This window comes from Melanaphis sacchari, unplaced genomic scaffold (genome assembly GCF_002803265.2).
Source record: "Melanaphis sacchari strain LSU unplaced genomic scaffold, SCAv2.0 Contig64_pilon_pilon, whole genome shotgun sequence".
NCBI classification, from domain to species: domain Eukaryota; kingdom Metazoa; phylum Arthropoda; class Insecta; order Hemiptera; family Aphididae; genus Melanaphis; species Melanaphis sacchari.
The window spans coordinates 699,791-720,652 of NW_020271462.1; the positions used below are offsets into that span (position 1 = coordinate 699,791).

General features: G+C 26.1%; 1 protein-coding gene across 1 annotated transcript; it reads left to right on the forward strand.

Moving 5' to 3' along the window:
* The first annotated feature begins 261 nt into the window (after positions 1–261).
* On the forward strand, positions 262–18,075 carry LOC112600456 (peptidyl-prolyl cis-trans isomerase-like). Its single transcript, XM_025347684.1, has 5 exons — positions 262–420; positions 3,317–3,524; positions 13,664–13,783; positions 15,092–15,317; positions 17,641–18,075. The coding sequence occupies exons 1-5, from the start codon at positions 352–354 to the stop codon at positions 17,750–17,752; spliced, it is 735 nt and encodes a 244-aa protein (XP_025203469.1). The 5' UTR covers positions 262–351; the 3' UTR covers positions 17,753–18,075.
* Positions 18,076–20,862: the final 2,787 nt, after the last annotated feature.

Genomic DNA, 20,862 nt, shown 5'->3' on the forward strand with positions numbered 1-20,862 from the left:
TACTATAGACTGTTTAAAGTATATAAATATAATAACATTGTAATAAAATATAGTCCTGCTGCATTACGTGTACGTGCCCTACGTGTGTTATTGTTATTGTTGTTTTCGTTTTTGCTATGATGATAGTGACTTGTGGTTAGTACCCCAATCGCTGTAATTCTACCCCCGCGGTGGAAACATATAATAGAGGAATCCGTAGAAAAACGATAATCGCCCTGTACAAATAACCTGCGTTACACGGCCGCATTCGGTCACGTCAGTTGTTCAGCACACGTCGTACAGACTAATAATATTAATTATTTTACCGTCGTCTCCTTCAGTGCGGGTCGTCTCTCTGCGTGTGTGTGAACGATGGTTTTCAATTTCCCTGCGGTCGTGTGCGCGTTGGTGGCAATCGTCGACGGCGGATGCCATGCGACCGTAAGTATATTGTTGGCGAAAACTCTCGTTTTGCGGAAAATGTCCGGCGTCGATCATTGGAGCCAATCGGCGAGTGTGGTCTGTTCCGGGCTCTCGTTCATTCCACCGAAAATACGGCGAAAATACGGTTTTAGGCGAACGAATATGACAGTTTTATACGCAAATCAATTTATAATAAACTGTATATTAATATATATCATCAATTAAAAAAAAAAAAAAAAAAAAACACATACAATATATAAATTCTTAATTATTAGTAGTTATGTATATTGTAAGCACTTCAAGAATATATTATATTGTCATATAGATATTGTAGTATATTAATGTACTGTAAACGATTAATAAACACTTAATACGCATTAAATTCCGTAGGTATTGCTAACGAAGACAAAAATAATTTCATTCATCCAAACGGTATAAGAGAGCTGTTTAAATGGACTATACATTTTTTGACCACTCATCAAAACAGCTTCTCATCTTTATGTTCAAGTTCCGCTGGATTTCAATTTTAAAATATTATAATAAACCTCTATTATGCAAAGTGATTCGTTTGAGTGTCTATACACTATCGTTATTTTAAAAAGTTATGACTCTTCTGTTGTCACAGCAAATAAACATTTTGGAAAAAAAATTATATTTTTTTTACAATTTTTGAATATTTATTAGTTATTACTTGGGCTTGGAACTTGATGCATTTGCATATTTTTTCTAATGCTTTTATACGAGACTTGTCTTTACAAAAATGTGAATTATGTCATGTAAAATTCAATTAAACCATTTTTTAGTAATTTTTGGTTATACGATCATTTTTTACTGATTTTGGTAAATTTTTTTTACATTTTTCTTTTATATTATTTTGGCAAAACTAAATATTTGAAAAAACTAACGTATTGTACAGCCCAATCTTTCAATTATTTTTCTAAAAATAATAAAAGTATAGAAATTTTAGCATTGTTTAAATTCAGATAAATAAAATAATAAATGATTAAAAAAATTTATTTAAAAACGATGATTTTTTGATAATTTATTTAAAAAAAAAAAAAAACGTAATTTTTGAAAATATTTTTTTTTTGGTATTTTTAGGATAATTTTTAAGTCATTTTTTGATGTTTATAAGTCAAAGATCAAGTTAAAGATTTTTAGATCATCAATTTCTGGGCTCTAATTATTACCAATAATTTTAATTTTATATAGGTACTAAAAGCGTAACACTTTTTTAATTTCAAACGAGTTTATAAATTATAATTTTGTAAAGTTAAGAGTTAACAAGTGTTAAGACGAATATGATGTTAGCACACATTTAAACAAATCAATGTGCGTACTTGGAAATAATATGGTCGTTAAAACTGCATGCGCCTAAACATTTTAAAAATCAGTACTTTTTATTTTAATGAAAGCTTCAGTCGAAGGAAAATTAGGCGGGTGACCATCATGCTAGATTAATACAACATACAACATAGTATATTATGGATCACGATGATCTATTAAAAATTGATCTGGCACATTTTTCGATTTCAAAATATAAATATAAATAATTACTTATTCCCTTTTACCCTCTAGCTGACCATCATAATAATATTATATCATATAGTATGTATGTTTGATGTTCCGGTGCTGGCAGTCACCGTTTTTCGGCTCGCCTATCGTTGTATAAGCTCGGACAAATTGCCGCCACAACACATAATTGTACCATCATAATATGTTAAAAGTGCAACAATTGTGTGTTTTGAATTGAACACGATTTTTTCGTGGTAAAAGTAACTTGTTAGTTTCTATGCTTTAATTATTATAAGTCTAATCACTTGATAGACGACGGAGACGGTATAATCATGTACTCTGATACTATAAAGTCTGCAGAGTAATAATTATTATCCGGGCAACAACGAATTCAAAAGTTATTTTTTTTTTTTTAACTTTTTAAGATGATTTAATTTTGATAACAATAATTCAAAACGTTTATTCGACGAGTATTTTTTGAAAGTAATTAAATTGCTACAGTGCGGGTCGTAGGAATGTAAATTAGTATATATACAATCACAGACCAATAAAACATTAATATTATAATTATTATTTGACGTCATTTTTTTTATTTTGATAATTGTATAGTAAAAAGTATAAAATAATTTATTAATTTTATTTTACTGTGATAATTTAATTTATTAATTTTAATTTCATAATATATCATTTATGCATACATTATATTATGCATAATAATGTATTATTGTAAATAATTGTTATATTAAAAAATAGTATCAATTTTTTTGTGATGCATAATGATAGAAGTCAATTTTTTTTATTAAAAAGTAATTTTTTAGTTAACCTATTATTGATTTTTCGACCCAATAAAGTACCTACTTTTACTTAAAAGTTATGCTACTTGCCTGTCTGATGAGAGTAAATTTATGTATTAAAATTGTATACAGTTGGCGATTCTTTGGTATTGAGAAAAAAACTATGATTTACCAAAGATAAAAATTTATAAATATTATATACATAGTTTAAAGTAAAATAAAATTAATCAAAAACAATGTTAAATTATTAATCCATGCATGAATTTTCTCTAACTAGTTTTTTTGCAGTAAAACAATTTTTGTTTAAACATATCAATGATGTAGTCATCATCATTTTATTTTCATTTAGTATCGAAAACTTCAATAAATAATTATTATTAAATTTTATCAATTTTTAACAACTATAATTATAGCTTTAAACTTAAATCATCTATTAGTAGTACTTTATTTGTCTAACACTGATTGTAGACCTAAATGCATCCCTACATTCACTTGCATTGATGTAGGAAGTCGGCACGCGGTACAATTCGTGTTGACAGAGTTTGATATATTTCGTAAAAACATATATATTATATAAATTTATGTATATTTATAATTATGTATAGGACCTCCAGACGTTCACGGTGACCGACGTGGCATACTTGGATGTGGAGGTAGCTGGAACAGAGTTGGGTACGATTGAAATCGGTCTTTTTGGTGAAATTGCACCGAAAACGGTGACTAACTTTATCACCATTCTGACAGAAGGTATAAACGGCCGAACTTACGCTGGCACCAAATTCCATCGGGTATTCAATAAGTTCGTCATTCAAGGTTCGTTAAAAAAAAACCATAACACTTGTCCTGAGTCAAATATCCACCATTGATTTGCCGAAATATTTTGAACTTGTAAATTAGGCAATTGAAATATTATTTTAAATAATAGTTTCAATCTACAGAGGGTATTTAGTAACCATTCAGCGTCGCATATGAAAATGTTGTAATTCGAAACTGATTAACTGTAGATACTAGACATTTTAACAAAACCTTTAAATTATTACTTCTTATATACATGGTATAATTTACAAAGTTCTTTTTGTTAGCTATTTATAGACATCACGTATTTGAAATTCAACATTTTTTTTAGATCATAAAACTTGAAAATTTAACAAAAGTTTTCTCGTGAATTATTCATACTGAAATTAAAAATTTTAAAAATATATAAATACAGTTTCTTTATAAATATTTTATGATCAAATTAGGACGAAATTAGATATTTAAACAAAGATCGATGGTTTAAGTTATTTTGTTATAAATCAAAAATAATAATTATTTTGAGTAATACTTTAAATTTTAATCGTAGATATATCATTATGTTTTTTTACAAAAAAAGATATTTTTGGCAAAATTAATTTAACCTATTGCATTACTAATAATAAAAATAATTGACTTCAATAGTAATATAAATTTATCATAAAAATATATTTAGTATTTATATAATTTTATTTGTACAAATAAGTATTTAATTAAAATACATTATAGGCTTACATGTCGTTTTTTTATAAGTATATACTTAAGGGCCATTTTAATTGTAGGTTAAAATAAGTTAATAATATAATATTGATTGAAAAATAAATGGTTATTACAGAATGTATGAAGAGGCCGAGGGAGAGAATTAAACCGATAAGGATTTATTTTAATTTAGTATTATTCAATCTTTGAATGATGTTTTTTTTCATGCTTTTTACAGTTTTGTTGAAAATAACTTTTTATGTAAAAACAAATTGTAACAAAGTACTATTAAATTTTCTGATTTTTAAATTCTAAACGAATCAGTATATTATACAAATGATTTATTTATACTTAAAGTATTATAATCTCTCAGTGAAATCTGAATGAATAAATAAAGTATTATAAATATGTATATGTAACGACACTGGGTTGACGAAAACTAATAACAACATTTTAATAGTCTCAATGGATAATAAATTTGAGTTTGCAGGTAAATTGAACGGGCCGTTTTCTATGCCTCTGGTACTTACATAGTTACATAAGTATATGTATGATCAATGAGAAATTGTATCTATCTATATTTTAATCAAAATGGCAACACTATTATTTTTAAATGACTTAAAATATGTTTATTATATATGCGTTGATAATAAAATAATAATATAATTTAAAATTGGAAGTTAAATAGTTAAATTATTTTGACTCACATAGTGTGAACAATATTAAATTGTTTGTGTTGATGTAACATGAGGAGCTCGTTATGTGCTTTTAAACTGTATGGTAAGTTAATACCACCTCCCTTAAATTTCTGGGAAGTACGTTAAATTACATAATATTATAATTATATAACATAGTATATCCTAGTCGAGAATATGTCTATTTCATGTTTGAATGATATTTAAATATTAATCGCTTCACGTAGTTTGCAATGTTTGCGTAGGTTCTGCTGCAGACAACAGAAATCAATAGTTATAAAATGTGCACTAAAATTGTTTTTGCTTGCATCCCAAACCAACCTAAATGGGAACTTGCCGTTTGGTACGCATTATCACATGATCGGTGAATGTAATTTTCGCCAAAAAATGAACCAATAAAAACGTGCCTATGTTATGTAATAATATGCGCCACACCCAAAAAATAAATATACATTACATGTAATCTCCACCACAACCTTAATCTTTAAAAACTTATTAAAATAAAAAATTAATTAATTCAATGAATTAATCTATAAGTTTTTCAGTTCAATGATTACGGTATGTGCAGTGTGCACATGAACTTAAAAATATTTTAAGTTTTATGACATAGGTACATTTTAAATTCTAAATTTACGTAATTTACAATAAATATAAATAGCAATAGTGGAGAAATTATTGAAAATATAATAAAGGGTCAAAAATTTACTAATATTTGTTGATTATAACTCAAAACTTATGACTTACCTACAGAAAAGATTGTCAAGCTAAAAATTGCACAGTACAAACATTTTCCGGCGATAGTGTTTTATTATCACAATATCGTACACATACGTCATTCACTCCGACCACATTCGGTTTTCGACGTTCACATTTTTGGACAGTGCGTACTATAATATTATAATAATATTATTGCGTTTTACTGTTATAGTTATACTATTATCGTCGTAACCATTGTCGTCGCATAAGTCGAAATCAGTCTCAATAACACTTGCGCCAGTGGCTATATTGCTATGTATATATATGTCCTTAAACGGAAACGTTGCTAACTAATACGTATTTTATCTTTTATGTAGTTATAGTGTTATTATATAAGCACGTAATACGTATTGTATACGTATGTAGTTTTTTTTTTTTTTTGTATGTCTGATGCGATTTCGAATGCTTTCCTACGTTTTTTGATCGAATTTCTGACTCCAAAACGGTGTGCAAAAGCAGTGTTATTATAATATTATATATTTATTATGTTAGATTTGCTCGTTGAACGTCTCGAGAATTCGGGAGGAGGGGAGGGAGGATAGTCTAATCAAAAATGTATTTTTGAAAACTGATACACCTATACAATATCGTTCTATAAGTCTAAAAATTAAAATAATTGTATAAAATTGTCATTCGATACACTTCAACGCTTGTAATTTAAATTTAAATTGCATACACAGCATTAATACTATAATATATTATTTTTACCTATCTTAAAATACATAAATACCATCATGAAATACATATTATTAACAATTGTCAGCTTTTGATACTGACACCAATTAAATTTTTTTCCATTTTAATTTCTAACTTTTAAGTTATAAACTAATTTCAAGGCTTTAGAGTTAAATATAAACTATTTATTAACTAGATATATAATATAGACTATAACCATGTAAGTATTCACTTACAACTTACGTTTTTTACGATGACGTGTCTTATCTAACAAAAGTAAATAATTTAATTTACCTTAGCCTATACAGCACTATATAAGACACTAAACTATATTTACATATAAAGACGGTCAGTTCATATCGAACTGATTTAAGTAAATATAAAATTTAAGTGGTCGATAATTGGGCCAAATTTTACTTACCTGTTTTAGTATTTTTACTGATAAAATAATAGTAGGTATACGAATATATACATAGGTATATAAAAATTATAAATTGCAAAATAAAATTGCACTCATATTATTTTTGCTGAAAATTTTTTCTTGGCACGTCACCAACGAATTTTATAGTTGCCACATTGATTCTCACGAGCAAAATTTTTTTATAATAATTATAAAAAATCAATATTTTTTTTCCATTCTAGGACTTTATAATTTTTATAGTACTCATTAAAAAATACTTATTTTACTAGTATATATACTAAGTATTATAGTTTATTTATTATTATATTATTTTACTATGCATACAATACTAAACGATCGCGTTGTTTCATAACATTTTTAAATTATAAACATGGTTTTGGTTATTTTTATCTATTTCATTTAATAACAATCGATAGCTTTTGTTGAAACTGAAAACTCTCTATCATTTAAATTGAATAATTTATTACCTTTTAATAAGGTACACAGTTGTTTCTAGTGAAATTCCGTGTATACTGCTGTATTATATAATAAATTATTTATCATATAAATGTATTAAAATTTAAAACATAGTATCAGCTATAATTACCCGGCTCTCGTGTTTTAAATATAAAATTTTAATAATCCAAATGCCGTATACTTTGTTAAAAAGTTTCATTATTATTTTCCAATTCCTGGGTGTTCAAAAATTCTGTTGAATACACCTTAATAGAATTTTCAAGAATTTGATTATATACCACTATAATCAGGAGGGTAGTTTGCCGACTTGTACATAGACGTTTGGGTTAGAAATTTCTTACTAATGCAACTTATTAAGAATGATAATTGAAATTTTTTATGTGCAAAGTGAGTATGGGTAGATGATTATATACTTTTAGGTACACTTGTTATTATTACATATAATTTATTCATACGTGGATTTTTAGTTTAGATATTTTGGTTTTTCGTTGTCTGATTAAATCGTCTGAGTCCCCTCCTCAACGCACATTAACCAACTATACACCACTGTTATGAAATTCGGCTGACGTCTCTCCAACACCGCCCTACTCGAACATCTAACTATATTAAAAAAACTGCTATGCCAACATTTAGCACGTGATTATCATACATTTGCACGACTGTCTCCGGAATTCGCACGTGTCTTATAACGAGCAAAACTCGTTCAGCCATTTCGCACGTCGCCAGTAATAATATACACAACTACAATATTTCAAAAAAAAAAAAAAAAAAGAACTTTTCAATGAAGTATAGATTATAAAATCAATCTTTATAAACAATCTTTCCGCGTCAATATTTCAACAACAATTTAAAGTAGTGAAACCTACGTAAAATTTACCCATATACTTATTAATTTACCTATGACATTTATTGTAATAAACTACAATATAAATTTTCAGCGTCTCGATAAGTTTCACGTGGCATTTTAAAATATTAAATATAAATAAAAAAAAAAATATTAATAATATCTGTAACCATACGATAAAAGTTATAAGTTATAATTAGCATTATTGTTCAAAAATTGTCGTTGAAATATTAATGGGAAAAAAATTATTGAAAAATATAGTTGTTAAAAAATAGTTAACCTATTTTTTTTAATTTTTTTTTTTATGACACCATAGTTGAAAAGTTCTTTTTTCGAAATATTGATGTTGAGATATCACTATTGCGAAACTGTTAAAAATTATTTTTTGAAATATTGTTATGAAAAATAATTTAAAAACTGTTGCTGAAATTTGTGATTGAAAAATATTTAATCTTTTAATCTTGCTTTTGAGAAATTGTTTGAAATATTATTGTGCTAATTTCGGAGATAATCATGCAAATTCGAAGATACTAATCACGTATTAAATTTTGGCAGAATAATTTTTGCGATTTGAGATGCAAAACTCTAGCATACAAATTCCGTCAATAGTCATGCAAATCCATGCTGATTAAATGCTAGTTGTTCAACAAAAATAACTTTTTAAACGAACTTATTAAACAACACGTGCAGGTATCCTATCTCAATTAGTACAAAAACATTCATGACTTTGAATGAATTCATTGTTAAAGGAAAAAATTGGAGCGATCACCGAGCAGAGATCATACACGGTGATCACCCTGTACATAATATCCTGTACATATCTAATATAATACGCGCAGTCAGTTTTCGACGATTATCACAGATTGAAATCTAGTCAATTTATATTCAGCCGACTGCCATTTTATACTCAGATGACTATCGCTGATCGAAATCGCCGCCGAATGTGTATTCCTGCTGGACGGTTTTTATTGTTGAATTTGAGATCCCCGTCAGTGATACTGTCCAATCACCGGGTCGGCATTATATTATTCACGCACACGAACGCACACGAACTTGGATATACACGAGCTTACACACACACTAACACGCGTTCGGGTTTACAAGTTTTTTCACCTTGTATTACTATATTTGGGTAAATGACCCGGCGACGAAAGATAGCGTACAATAATAATATATAATAATAATATTATTATAACTACGCTACAGCAGTAACAACGACGACGACGACAACGAGGATGAAGACAAACGTCGAATTTACTGCAACCCGCACGCGCGTACATGAAAATATTATATATAAATAAAAATAACGAGGGCCGTGCACTTATATATATATATATATATATATATATATATTACGTAATAATAATAATATTATAATATTATATATTATTATTATTATTATTATTTTACTCAAACTGTTCCCGTTTCGTGACGTTATATCGAATTGATATTGTATGCGATACGCGCTCGAGTACCCTCTGTATACGTATATAAATATGTTTATTTTTTATAATACTGAAATAATATTATTATGCACGCGTATCACATTATATGCGTACAAGCCGGACCGTCTAGCGATTATCGTCTACGACAATCGCGCGCGTGTATTACATGCGGGGCAGTAAACGCGCAGCCAGAGTGCGAGACATAATAAAACGATTTAAATCGAATCCGTCCGATCGCAATACGAATACATTATTTTTTTATTTTTTTCATTTTTTTCATTTTTTTTTTTTTTTTTTTATTTAATAATATCTTTGGGAAAAAATAATAATGATAATAATAATGCGAATACGTCTCTCGATCTTTTTAAACGAATATATAGGTTTTATTTTTATTTTCCATTTCGGTTTATCTCTTTTCAATCGATTTTGCAGCGACAGTGCGCGCGTAGACGGATAGTGAACATATACTGATAATAACATGATATTATATACCTGTGATGCATATAAATATAATATCTATACACTCGTAAATTGTTGGAATTATTTGAATACGGTAATTATTCGAGATTCCCGGCAGTGCAGACTGTATATAATGCGAATTTCTGACCGTTTCAACTGAGGTATGTTGTCGACGCGAGTTTAACGCCTTCGTTTAAGTCGTTTAATCGTTTTTTTAGGCGCCAATATATTTATATAATTATAACGCTGGGAATTTAAAATATTAATAAATAATTTGACATGCCAATGAGGTTTGTTAAAAATATTAAGTTATACAGGTACAATAAATACTCATAGACGGAGATCGGTGAGCTGAGGGATTACGGGAGCTTTCTGGCTTAGCCTCCAAAATAATTTATTGGGGGTTGAAGCTAAAAAAATAATACCTATTTTACATGCTTAAATTAAATTTACACCAAATAATCGTTAACATTGAATTACGATTTTAGATTCTGAATGGAGGAATGTAGGTACTACTTGATGATTGGTTTTAAAATTATATTTTTATTTTTTCGTCTTTTTTTAAAATTTAATTTAGGTATACGTTTTCGGCGAGACATACAGCCATACATAGATCCAAAAATCCATCTAAACCTATCTTTAGATCAAAAATTACATCGGTTAGTTCTTTAAAGACTAGATAAATACTTTTTCAAAATTCTCAATAGTTTTTTTGACATTTCTTAGAAATTGAATATTTTTTTTCACTTAAAGCTGTTGTCTTAAACAATTAATTTAAATTGTTAAAATTCGACTAAAAATGGTACGTTTGCCGAATTATGAAATTTGTTTTAATTATTTAGTTGTAAACTTAAAAATAATAGTCCTGAGAATAGAAAATTTAACACTTATTTTCAACTGATGCCTTTGCAGGTTTTATTTAAAATACATATATATACATAAAATATTAATCATAAAAAATGGTTTGAATATTGAAATTAATTGAATTTAAGACGTTTAGTTCAGCTCTAAAATCTTAAAAAAAAAAAATTCCAATTGAACTTTTGAGACTTTAGTAAACACGTACGATTTAAAATTATAACTTGTATTTAATTTCAATACGAATTATATCATAATTTAAGATAAATAATAGTTTACCATATGTATAAATAAATATTTTTCTTATTATTTCGTAAGGCATTTTTTTATTCGATTCAGTTTGGTTGGTTTTGTGAATATAAAAAAAAAAATTCTATGAAAAGTAATACGAATATTGCAACGGTAAGGCAATAGAGATATAGCGATTAGGTCATACGAATCTGTTTGCTACCAAATACTTCTACCCCGACAAATATTTAACAGGATAATACTAATACTTAATAAACTATAATTATATAATATGAATATATTATATTATTAATTATTATAGTTTATTATAATATCATACAATTACTATGAGATATAATGTATTTACATGAAGGTGAACATTTTTGAGTCTGTATTGTTAACATATTTTGAGCAACAATGAAATATAACTCAAATAAAAAAGATCTAATCAACATAAACTTTAAAAAAGGTTAAAGTTAGAAACCGTTTTATCATGCAATATATCTCGTCAGTCGTCACTAGCAACTAGCAAGTCGTTATAATATGTATAATAAAGGTATTAAATTTGAATTTATTGATAGGTAAATCATTGTAAAAAAAAAAATAATAATAATATAAAGCGAAAACAAATCCATTTTAGAGATCTGTCTAAATAAATAAATACATTAATTCATGATACGTTTTTGATATTAACATTAAAGTTATTTATTTTTTACTATTATTATTGCAGCAATTGTCGACTACATTTTTGCCGAAAACATTACATTTATTTTTTATCAATATTAAACATTATAATATTATATATTTAATATTTATAAAATGTATTATGGTAAATAATTTTGAGTCAATATCAACTTTTTACAAAATGGTGTGAGTACCTAATAGGTTTTTGACTCCTGATGTAAATTGGCAATACCTAGCTTAAAATTAATCTAAACGTTTTGAAAATGTCATTGTGTGTAATAAATAAAATAGATAACATATTATATAAAAATTTCAAGTTCTCATAAACAATATTTTTGAGTTACCTACAATAAAATAATTTTGTAATTTTTTTTTATTTTTTTATTTAATATTTTCCAAATTTAAGCTTAAAATTTACATGAAAAATTGTGCTTTTAAATTGTTTGGAGTTTTTCATTTCAAAATAAACTATTTGTCTTATGGAAAACTAAATATTTTGCATATTATTTTATCTGCATAATAATTTGCAAATATTCGTAACTAGGACAATTTATTTTTAAATAATTTAAATAAAAATGTGATGAGAAATCTCCTCTTAAATTTTAGTTTTTTGGCCGACAAATTTTTTTCATTGATATTTGTAAAAAAAATTAAAACATTTTGAAAATTTTAAATGTTAGTATAGAATGCTCAAAAAGAGTTAATTATTTTAAAAACTAAACCATGTTAATATATTTTTATTACAAGTATTTGGTGTAAATTTAAATTTTTTTAAATTTTTTCATTTTGAAAACTGCAGACGTTGCTTAAATATTTTTATTTTCTTAATTAATTTGAAAATTATTGGAAATTTTCTACTTAAAATCTACGAAAGTATCAATACATCCGATTTACTTCCAAGATCCTTAATCTTAAAAATTGAAACATAATATTGTTCACTTCAAAATGTTATGAGTTTATGATAATATACACAAAAAAATAAATGAATTATTATTATAAATAAATACATCCATCGCTCCGCTCCGCTCAAAATCTCAATTTCATATACAATTTATTTTGATGGATATTTCATTTGTTATTTAAGTTTAATCGAAATTCAGTGGTCGAGAAATAAGTAGATATATAAAAAAAAATATCATATTATAATATTCAAATTTTAAAATGATGACTTTTTTATTTTTACATATTAAGGTTATTATTACTCCTCTCGTATCTCATATTGTATTCATATACCAAATCAAATTATTTACATGCTATGATGATCAGAAAAACTTAAAGTACCTGAATATCTATTATATTATTAACTTCCAAATAAAGTTCAATTCTTAGCTACTTTGATTTATAATTTAAATGCTTAATCAATTATATTATACATAACATTGATAGGCATACCTAACTAATATAGTGGTCTATTAAAACTTTCAACAAAATAGTCTATGCAATAAGTGAAATTAAAATCAATAACGCTATTAATCTCATTATGTATGTACTAATTTGTTTACGTAACAAAAATCAATATAATATAATATACTTAAAGGTTTTCATTAAATCTTTGTTATTATGAACGTTTAACGTTAGTTATAATAATACTATTAAAAATAAGGACATGACGTCATGTCTAAGTATAGGTTCTGTAGACTTTTTAACACATAAGTTGTATAATACTACAATCTCTATGCTTTGCAAGCACAAAATGTCTAAACGTATTTAATAAATAAACATTTTATATTATATCTATATATTACGTAAATTATTATTATTATTGTATATGCATAAATTATTGATTCGTATGTTGAAAATTAACAATTTATCAAGATTAAATACTTAAATATTTATGTAATATGATTCCTCAATCGTTTGAAATTTATGAAACAGTATGAATGATGAGTAATATGTACGAGTATTCACTAAAAAACTAATATCATGCATGATATCCACAGGTGGAGACATATTGAACAATGACGGAAGCGGGTCTATAAGCATATACGGTGACACATTTCCCGATGAAAATCTGAAAGTGAACGCTACAAAGCCAGGATTTGTAGGAATGGCTAATTCTGGTCAGTATTTCAAAAATGTATAATAAGCTTAAAAACTATATGGTTCACGGAATCACGTCGAAAATGATCTAAATGTTATATTATGCGATCAATTTTGGACCAGTTCAACTAAATATATTTAGCTTAAATCATTTACCTTTAACACACGATTTCGCATAATATACCTTTTAATATATCCAATTCTGCAAATTTTTGTTATATAAAATATTTTTTTTATTCTACTTAAATGTAACACGATTTCACACACAAAAATTGCTGCAAACTTTGTTAGATCAGACTAAAAAAATATATAATAATGATTATTTGTTTTCAAATTTTATTCAAATAAAAATAAAACAATTTTTTTTAGGATAATAAAACAAAAGATTAATAATAAAATGTATAAAACAATATGATAGGTATAGTTGATTTCAATTTTTTTCTTAGTATTTTAACTAATAATGATAGTTTAATACGTATTATTATATATATAATAATTTATATTATATTATTATATTATTATATTATATTTATATTATATATATAATAAGAATAATGATTATTTGTTTTTAAATTCTATTGTACCTATTATAAAAAATAATAGTAATAATAAAAAATAAATAAATAAAATTAGTATACCATAATTTTTTCTCTTGATATTGAGTACCAATAAATGTGATAAAAATTAAATTATATCAATTTGATTTTATTTATTTATTGCATAAATTTATGGTGAATTATCATTATCTATTTTTCTTATGCATTTATCATTTTCTTATAACTATATTATCAAGGAATTTGATACCTAAAATAATTTTTAAAATAAAATTTCCTAGCAACGTCGCGAATTTATTTTTATGTAGAATTGTGTGAATGAAAGTGTACATAATATAGAATCGTAAATAACCAGTTTCATATTACCCAACAGTGAAAATCATAATCTATTATTTTTTGGCGAGAGGATAAGGGGGAAAACGTGTTGAGTTAGGTTTTATAAAATAATCAAATAATAATTTCATTGCTTGAAAAATACTCTAACGAAATTACGCCACGCGTAGGTACAATTAATGTAACATCGTCGCAACCCAATACTATCTCAGGCGATGTACAATATTATTATTTAGGATTGGCGTTTATAAATAATAAATAATGAATAGCGCTGTTCCTTGCACCCGTTATAATTTAATTTTAGCATATTCCGTGTCTGTCCATCGCCCCTTGTACCATCAACCGACAGATAAATTAAATTACCGTCTCAGCGTACAGTAATCAAATCACGTTCAATACAAATTATAGTCGAGTGATATCTTTTTTCTCAATCCGGTGCAGGTCCAGACACAAACGGATGTCAGTTTTTCATAACGACCAGGTCCACGCCGAGTTTGGATGGAGAGCACGTAATGTTCGGCATCGTGATCGAAGGACAGGAGGTCATACACGCCGTTGAACAGCAGCTGACAGACCATCTGGGCAGGCCCACTAAAGAGATACGAATAACGAAATGCGGCTTGCTGAAGCGGCGGCCGCCATTCGACGTCACGGACCATCCGCGCAAGTAAGACACAGATTGCGAACGTGATCGGTCCGAATCCGAATACGAAAGCATATTATAGCCTATATGACCCATTTGGTCCACTGTGTTCAATTTTGTTTTCTCGTGCTTTGTAACTATACAGTATACAGAAATATAGATAAATGCGACGGTTCAATCTGTAAATATATTTCATAAATAGGAAATGTAATATGAATGATAAAAAATGTGTGATGCGACTAGTCGGTAAACAAAATTTTACCCTGTAACCGCATTAATAATCAAATGATTATCAGTCATCACACATCTTATAGACTATAAAATTAAAGTTTAAAAATATGAACATTGGTTTAAAGTGTTGATTGATATTTGATAAGATTCTATCTATAATCTGTATTATTTCGATTTTTGACACCTACAAATGAGTAATTTTAATGAGTGACTTTAAGTTGTATAGCCTTTCGAGTATCAATCTAATACACTTCAATATTTATAGTTAACGTTAAATTTCCCAACAGGTTATCCAACGAGAATTAAATTTATTAGTTATATTATACTCGTCACACTATGTCGGTTTTAATAAATAAATGTTTATTGCAACAACTGTATTTTGCGTCAACGGCGAACTGTTCTGATGGCATATTGGAACTTAACTTTGGGCCTTAGTTGACAGAGTTTAGAGAAAAAAATATTGAATATTAGATATTGATCTTGAACAAATTATTTCAATTGTTACAAATAAAAATGATTTATCAGATACAAAACTATGTACATTTTTTATAATTCAATATTATATTCTGTTTTTGTTAAGTGCAAAGTATAAATTGTTTTGTTTAGTAATTACTTATTTGAGGGCATAAGTGGAATCAGACTAGTTTTTTTCGTAGTTAAATTGAATTTATTTTAACGTCAATAATATATAAAATAGAAATCTTTTATAATGACACATTTTAAATTGACATACCGAGCTTAATTGAAGTTCCTGATAGAATTCCTATGTTTTATATGCTAATTTTTATCGGTTGTAATTACGCTATAATAATTACCATACAGATTTATTGACATATATTATTAATAAATTTAGATAAATAGTTTATCTATAATGAGCACGAAATATTTGGGGCATATTATCGGCTGGTTAATGACAAGAATTATAAATATCGAGATCAGGCAAAATATGTTAATCAGTTCAAACATCAAATTTTGAAATTGAAATGTAAACTTTGAAATGCATAAAATAGAAAAGAAAATAAGTATAACATATTCAAAAAAAAAATATTACAAACGAAAACTATAACATTAATATGTAATGAATAATAATGGTATAGGTATTGGTAATGTACTAATGTGTAATAGAAATATACTAAATTTTAATAGTACAGTAAGCCTTCGCTAGTCTGACACCAGTAACATCCATCAGTCCAAAAACCTTAAAAATCCGACTCTTTTTTTATTTTTATTATTTTTCTAAAAGATAATGGGCTCACGGTCACTAAACAGATTCATATATGATATTACAGTAAACATAATTATTATAACTTATAAGTTACAACTATCAATTAAAATGTTATGATTTGAATAAATGTATATACTAGTATATACAATGTTAACTTACTATTTTGTAATAATTTATCTTTAAATTTGGTCTCTAAAACTATCAGTTATTGTGACACATTTTTTTCTGATACCGTAAATGCCATTATAACAATTATTCATACCGCATTTATTCGTATTATTTATTCTATGTTAGTCGGTATCATAGATTAAATATACTAGTATATTTAATCTATAATAGGTATGTAATAAAATTTTTTCATTCCTCACTAATTAGGTACACTACTGCAGTATTATTTAGTAGATGTAGATGTACTTAGAATTGTTTCCTATATATTTAGTATTAACTACGTTGATTGGTCTAAATCTATATATTTTTATTTTAGCATTTTATACCTATAATTTATTAATTTATATATATCTACATTCTTTTTAAATGTTAGTTGTTTTAGTTTTTATTTATTATAATTATTTTAAAATGAATATTATTTACAATCAGTATGAAAAATACAATAATTAATATATATAATACAGAATGCAAGTTGTTATGGACTATTTTTCCTGACCATTTGATCGTAATTATAAACGATTTCTATTAAAATGTTCTTCCTTTAGTTTAAATTTAATAAATTTATATTTATTGAAATTTATTAATACTATATATTATTCTTGATGTATAATCGTTATAAACTTGAATCATCTGCCAAAGATAAAGTTTTTTGACCAACACTACACGAATAAAATACTTTAGATTTTTTAAATAATTGATTTTATTTTATTTTATTTGTTACAGTTCGAATGTTTGGAAATGGATAAGAGCGTCTGCTCTACCAGTTTCAATGTCTACGGCTATATTATTACTATTCCAGTGGATGATAGCTCAAATCAATAAAGCGATTCTCTAATGAGTAACGAAGCTAGTACACAACATGACTACAAACACCAAGCGACATAGATATCTGGACGTGTGTACACCAACAATCAACATAATAAACAACAATAATTGGCTAAATATTATTCATTGTTCCACACAAAATAATGGGATAAAAATCGAACGTTTTTCATTTTTCGTTTAAAAGCTATATGCATAATATTACAATCTGAATGATTTTTTTTTACGCGTAGACAGCAATAACAAACAAATTATATCTCCACAAATAATATTCATATATATTATATGTAGGTACTTACTACTTATTACACATACGACATACCTGTTTATATTTGTATGCGCATAATATATTTTGAATTCCGTTTGTTTAAAATAATTCATATATTTCCTTATCACACTATTTTTCTGTAATTTACGTATTTTCTTAATAAATTTCTACATGATAAACATTTGTTTTCTTTCTTGTGCAAGGTAAAATAAATCCATAATAATGGATAAATGTATTATTTATAAACGAACATTTCTAGTAATGAAAATCTAACTATTTTTTGTTGCGATTTTATTCAACAATTTCAAACGAGTATGTCGAAAAAAACGCAGAACCTATTTATGTACATTGGGATTGGGAATACATAACAATATGAATACTGTATAATTATGTAACACTGAACCATGAACATGTTTATTGAACTTCTATAGTGATTTATGATAGCTAAAATAGCTTATGTCTGTATTTTTTATTAATATCTTCAATTATTAAACAGTATAGGGTTGAAAGATTTAGTAAATTGTAATGTACTAATATCTCAGTTGTAAATTAATATGTTGACTTGATTTTATATAAACCTATACTAGCTATTCCGACAGACATTCAAATTTCTATTAATTTGTTTGTGATTGATCTGTGAATTTGTGAAATACTATTGAAGATGTTTATCTTCAATAGTATTTCACAAATTCACACTAAGTACAAAAATGAGGAAAAAAATATTTTGATTGATCATTGTCTCTATTGACTATTTTTATAATGATTATTCAACTTTAGGAGGAGTTCATTCTAGAGACATTTTATCTCGATAATCATAAACTTATATACAGAGTGGTTTAAATAAAATTCTTGCACTCAAAGTGTTCAATTAAAAAAAGTATTTATAATTAAACATTAAACCATAATATAGTGTTATTATTAGAACTCTACATGTGTGCTAAATTTCAGAAAATCCACGTATATGGTTCCAAGTTCCTACAAAAATCACATGGCTAAAATCGCTTTTAGTTTTTCCTGGAGTTTCCAATTTTCTAGATAACTTTTTCAATTATTCTTTTTATAAAAACTTATTAGAGCTATAATAAATATTAAAAACAAAAATAATAAGCCAAATCTATCCGGCTGTTCTCAAATGATGCACTTACCTACGAATAGTATTTAATTTTTATACTTAGATTATAGTTATATATTTTAGTTAACAAAATTCCTGAAATTAACTGATTTTATGAATGTATACGAGTTCAAAAACAAATATTTTTGTATGACAAATCATACTCTTTCTAGGTGCTAGATAGGCAACTAAATCAACAATTATTTCAGGTATCTATTACCAATAAAATGTAACAACTAATTTTCATCAAATTTAATTTAAAACGTAATAGACATATATTAAAACAATTTATTTAATTTACTTATCTTTTTAGTATAAGTTCTTTTAGTTCTTAGACCTTAGTTAATTAATGTATGAAATGTAAAATTTAGTTGTTTTAAAATTAAATTGAAAGTCGTTATTATTTGTTTAAACATTAATTGAATATTATAATTATTAATTGTAATCAAGTCTGGGCATAAAAGAGTTAAAAAGTTAAAGTTAAGTTAATTTTAACTTTTTAACTTAACTTTTTTAAATTAATTTTTAACTTAATTGATTTTTATTGGTATTAACTTAATAAATAACGAGTTACTTTTAATCATACCCAAATTAAGGAAATTTAAAAAAAAAATTCCATTTTGATATCATTTACTTGTTTAAAAATGTATAAAATTTGTTTTAATAAATTAAAAAATTATATTTTATTTTATTTATCTTTTAGTACCTACTACTTAATTCTTTTCACCTGTATTTTAATTTTCCAAATTTAGTTATTTTATGTATAGTAAATCTATTTTTTAGGCTTAATAATGTTTATGAATTTTATAATTTCAAACTATTTTACTGGCTATTTTATACATTAAAAAAAAAAATAATAATAATAATAACTTAACTTAACTTAAGTTAATAAGTTAATTGAAAATTTCCATATAACTTATAACTTAATTGAGTTAAAAAAAAAATTAGATTAACTATTAACTTTTAACTTTTCAAAATGTATTCTATCAATTTAACTTAATTCAGTTAAAAATTATCATAAACTTGCCCAGGCTTGATTGTAATGGGGAGAAAAAACAATTTGTTATTCATGGTTATGTAATAATGTAATTTAAAATTAACAAATATTGAAAGAAACAACAAAACAAAACAAAATCATTTTTTTTCTTTTAGCGATACAAAAGGACAAAATAAAAAGGCCACAATTACTTGATGCACTGGCAATAACGCCCGTTTGTGAAAAGATAGAAATCAAGACAAAATGATATAACAAATAGTGAAATACCGGAAGTACTCTCTATGGAATGCGATGAGTAAGTCGACCGATACAATACTGGAATATTCTTATTTCACCACTAAACTCCTCACTACAGACCGTTCGTTAGAGTCCAGGACATAGGTCTATTACTTGATTCATAAAGTCTACCCGAGTGGATTTTATAACGACTCAGATTAAAGCTTAGACACAAGGTGGTAGGTCACTTGACTTTTTATATGCGATTTATTGGCGATTATTGTTTTTGACGGTTTCGTGTTCTGTGACAAACTTTGTATTACAGACAGTAGTTAAAAAATAATCGCAATGATACAATTATGCTCTCATCTATTTATATAATTTCTCAAGGTTTACACGCTTCTTTTTTTTCATGGTAGTTTTCATTGAATAAATATAAGAATGGATAAATTTTTAAACAAACCTAAGCATAATAATCCGGAATTTGATAGTTCAAATATTGTAAGAAAACTAAAGCACCATAAATATGAT

Coding starts and splice junctions, on each gene's coding strand:
- LOC112600456 (XM_025347684.1), top strand. CDS start 352: ATGGTTTTCAATTTCCCTGCGGTCGTGTGCGCGTTGGTGGCAATCGTC. Junction 3,525..13,663: donor CAATAAGTTCGTCATTCAAG/GTTCGTTAAAAA, acceptor TGATATCCACAG/GTGGAGACATATTGAACAAT. Junction 15,318..17,640: donor GTCACGGACCATCCGCGCAA/GTAAGACACAGA, acceptor TATTTGTTACAG/TTCGAATGTTTGGAAATGGA.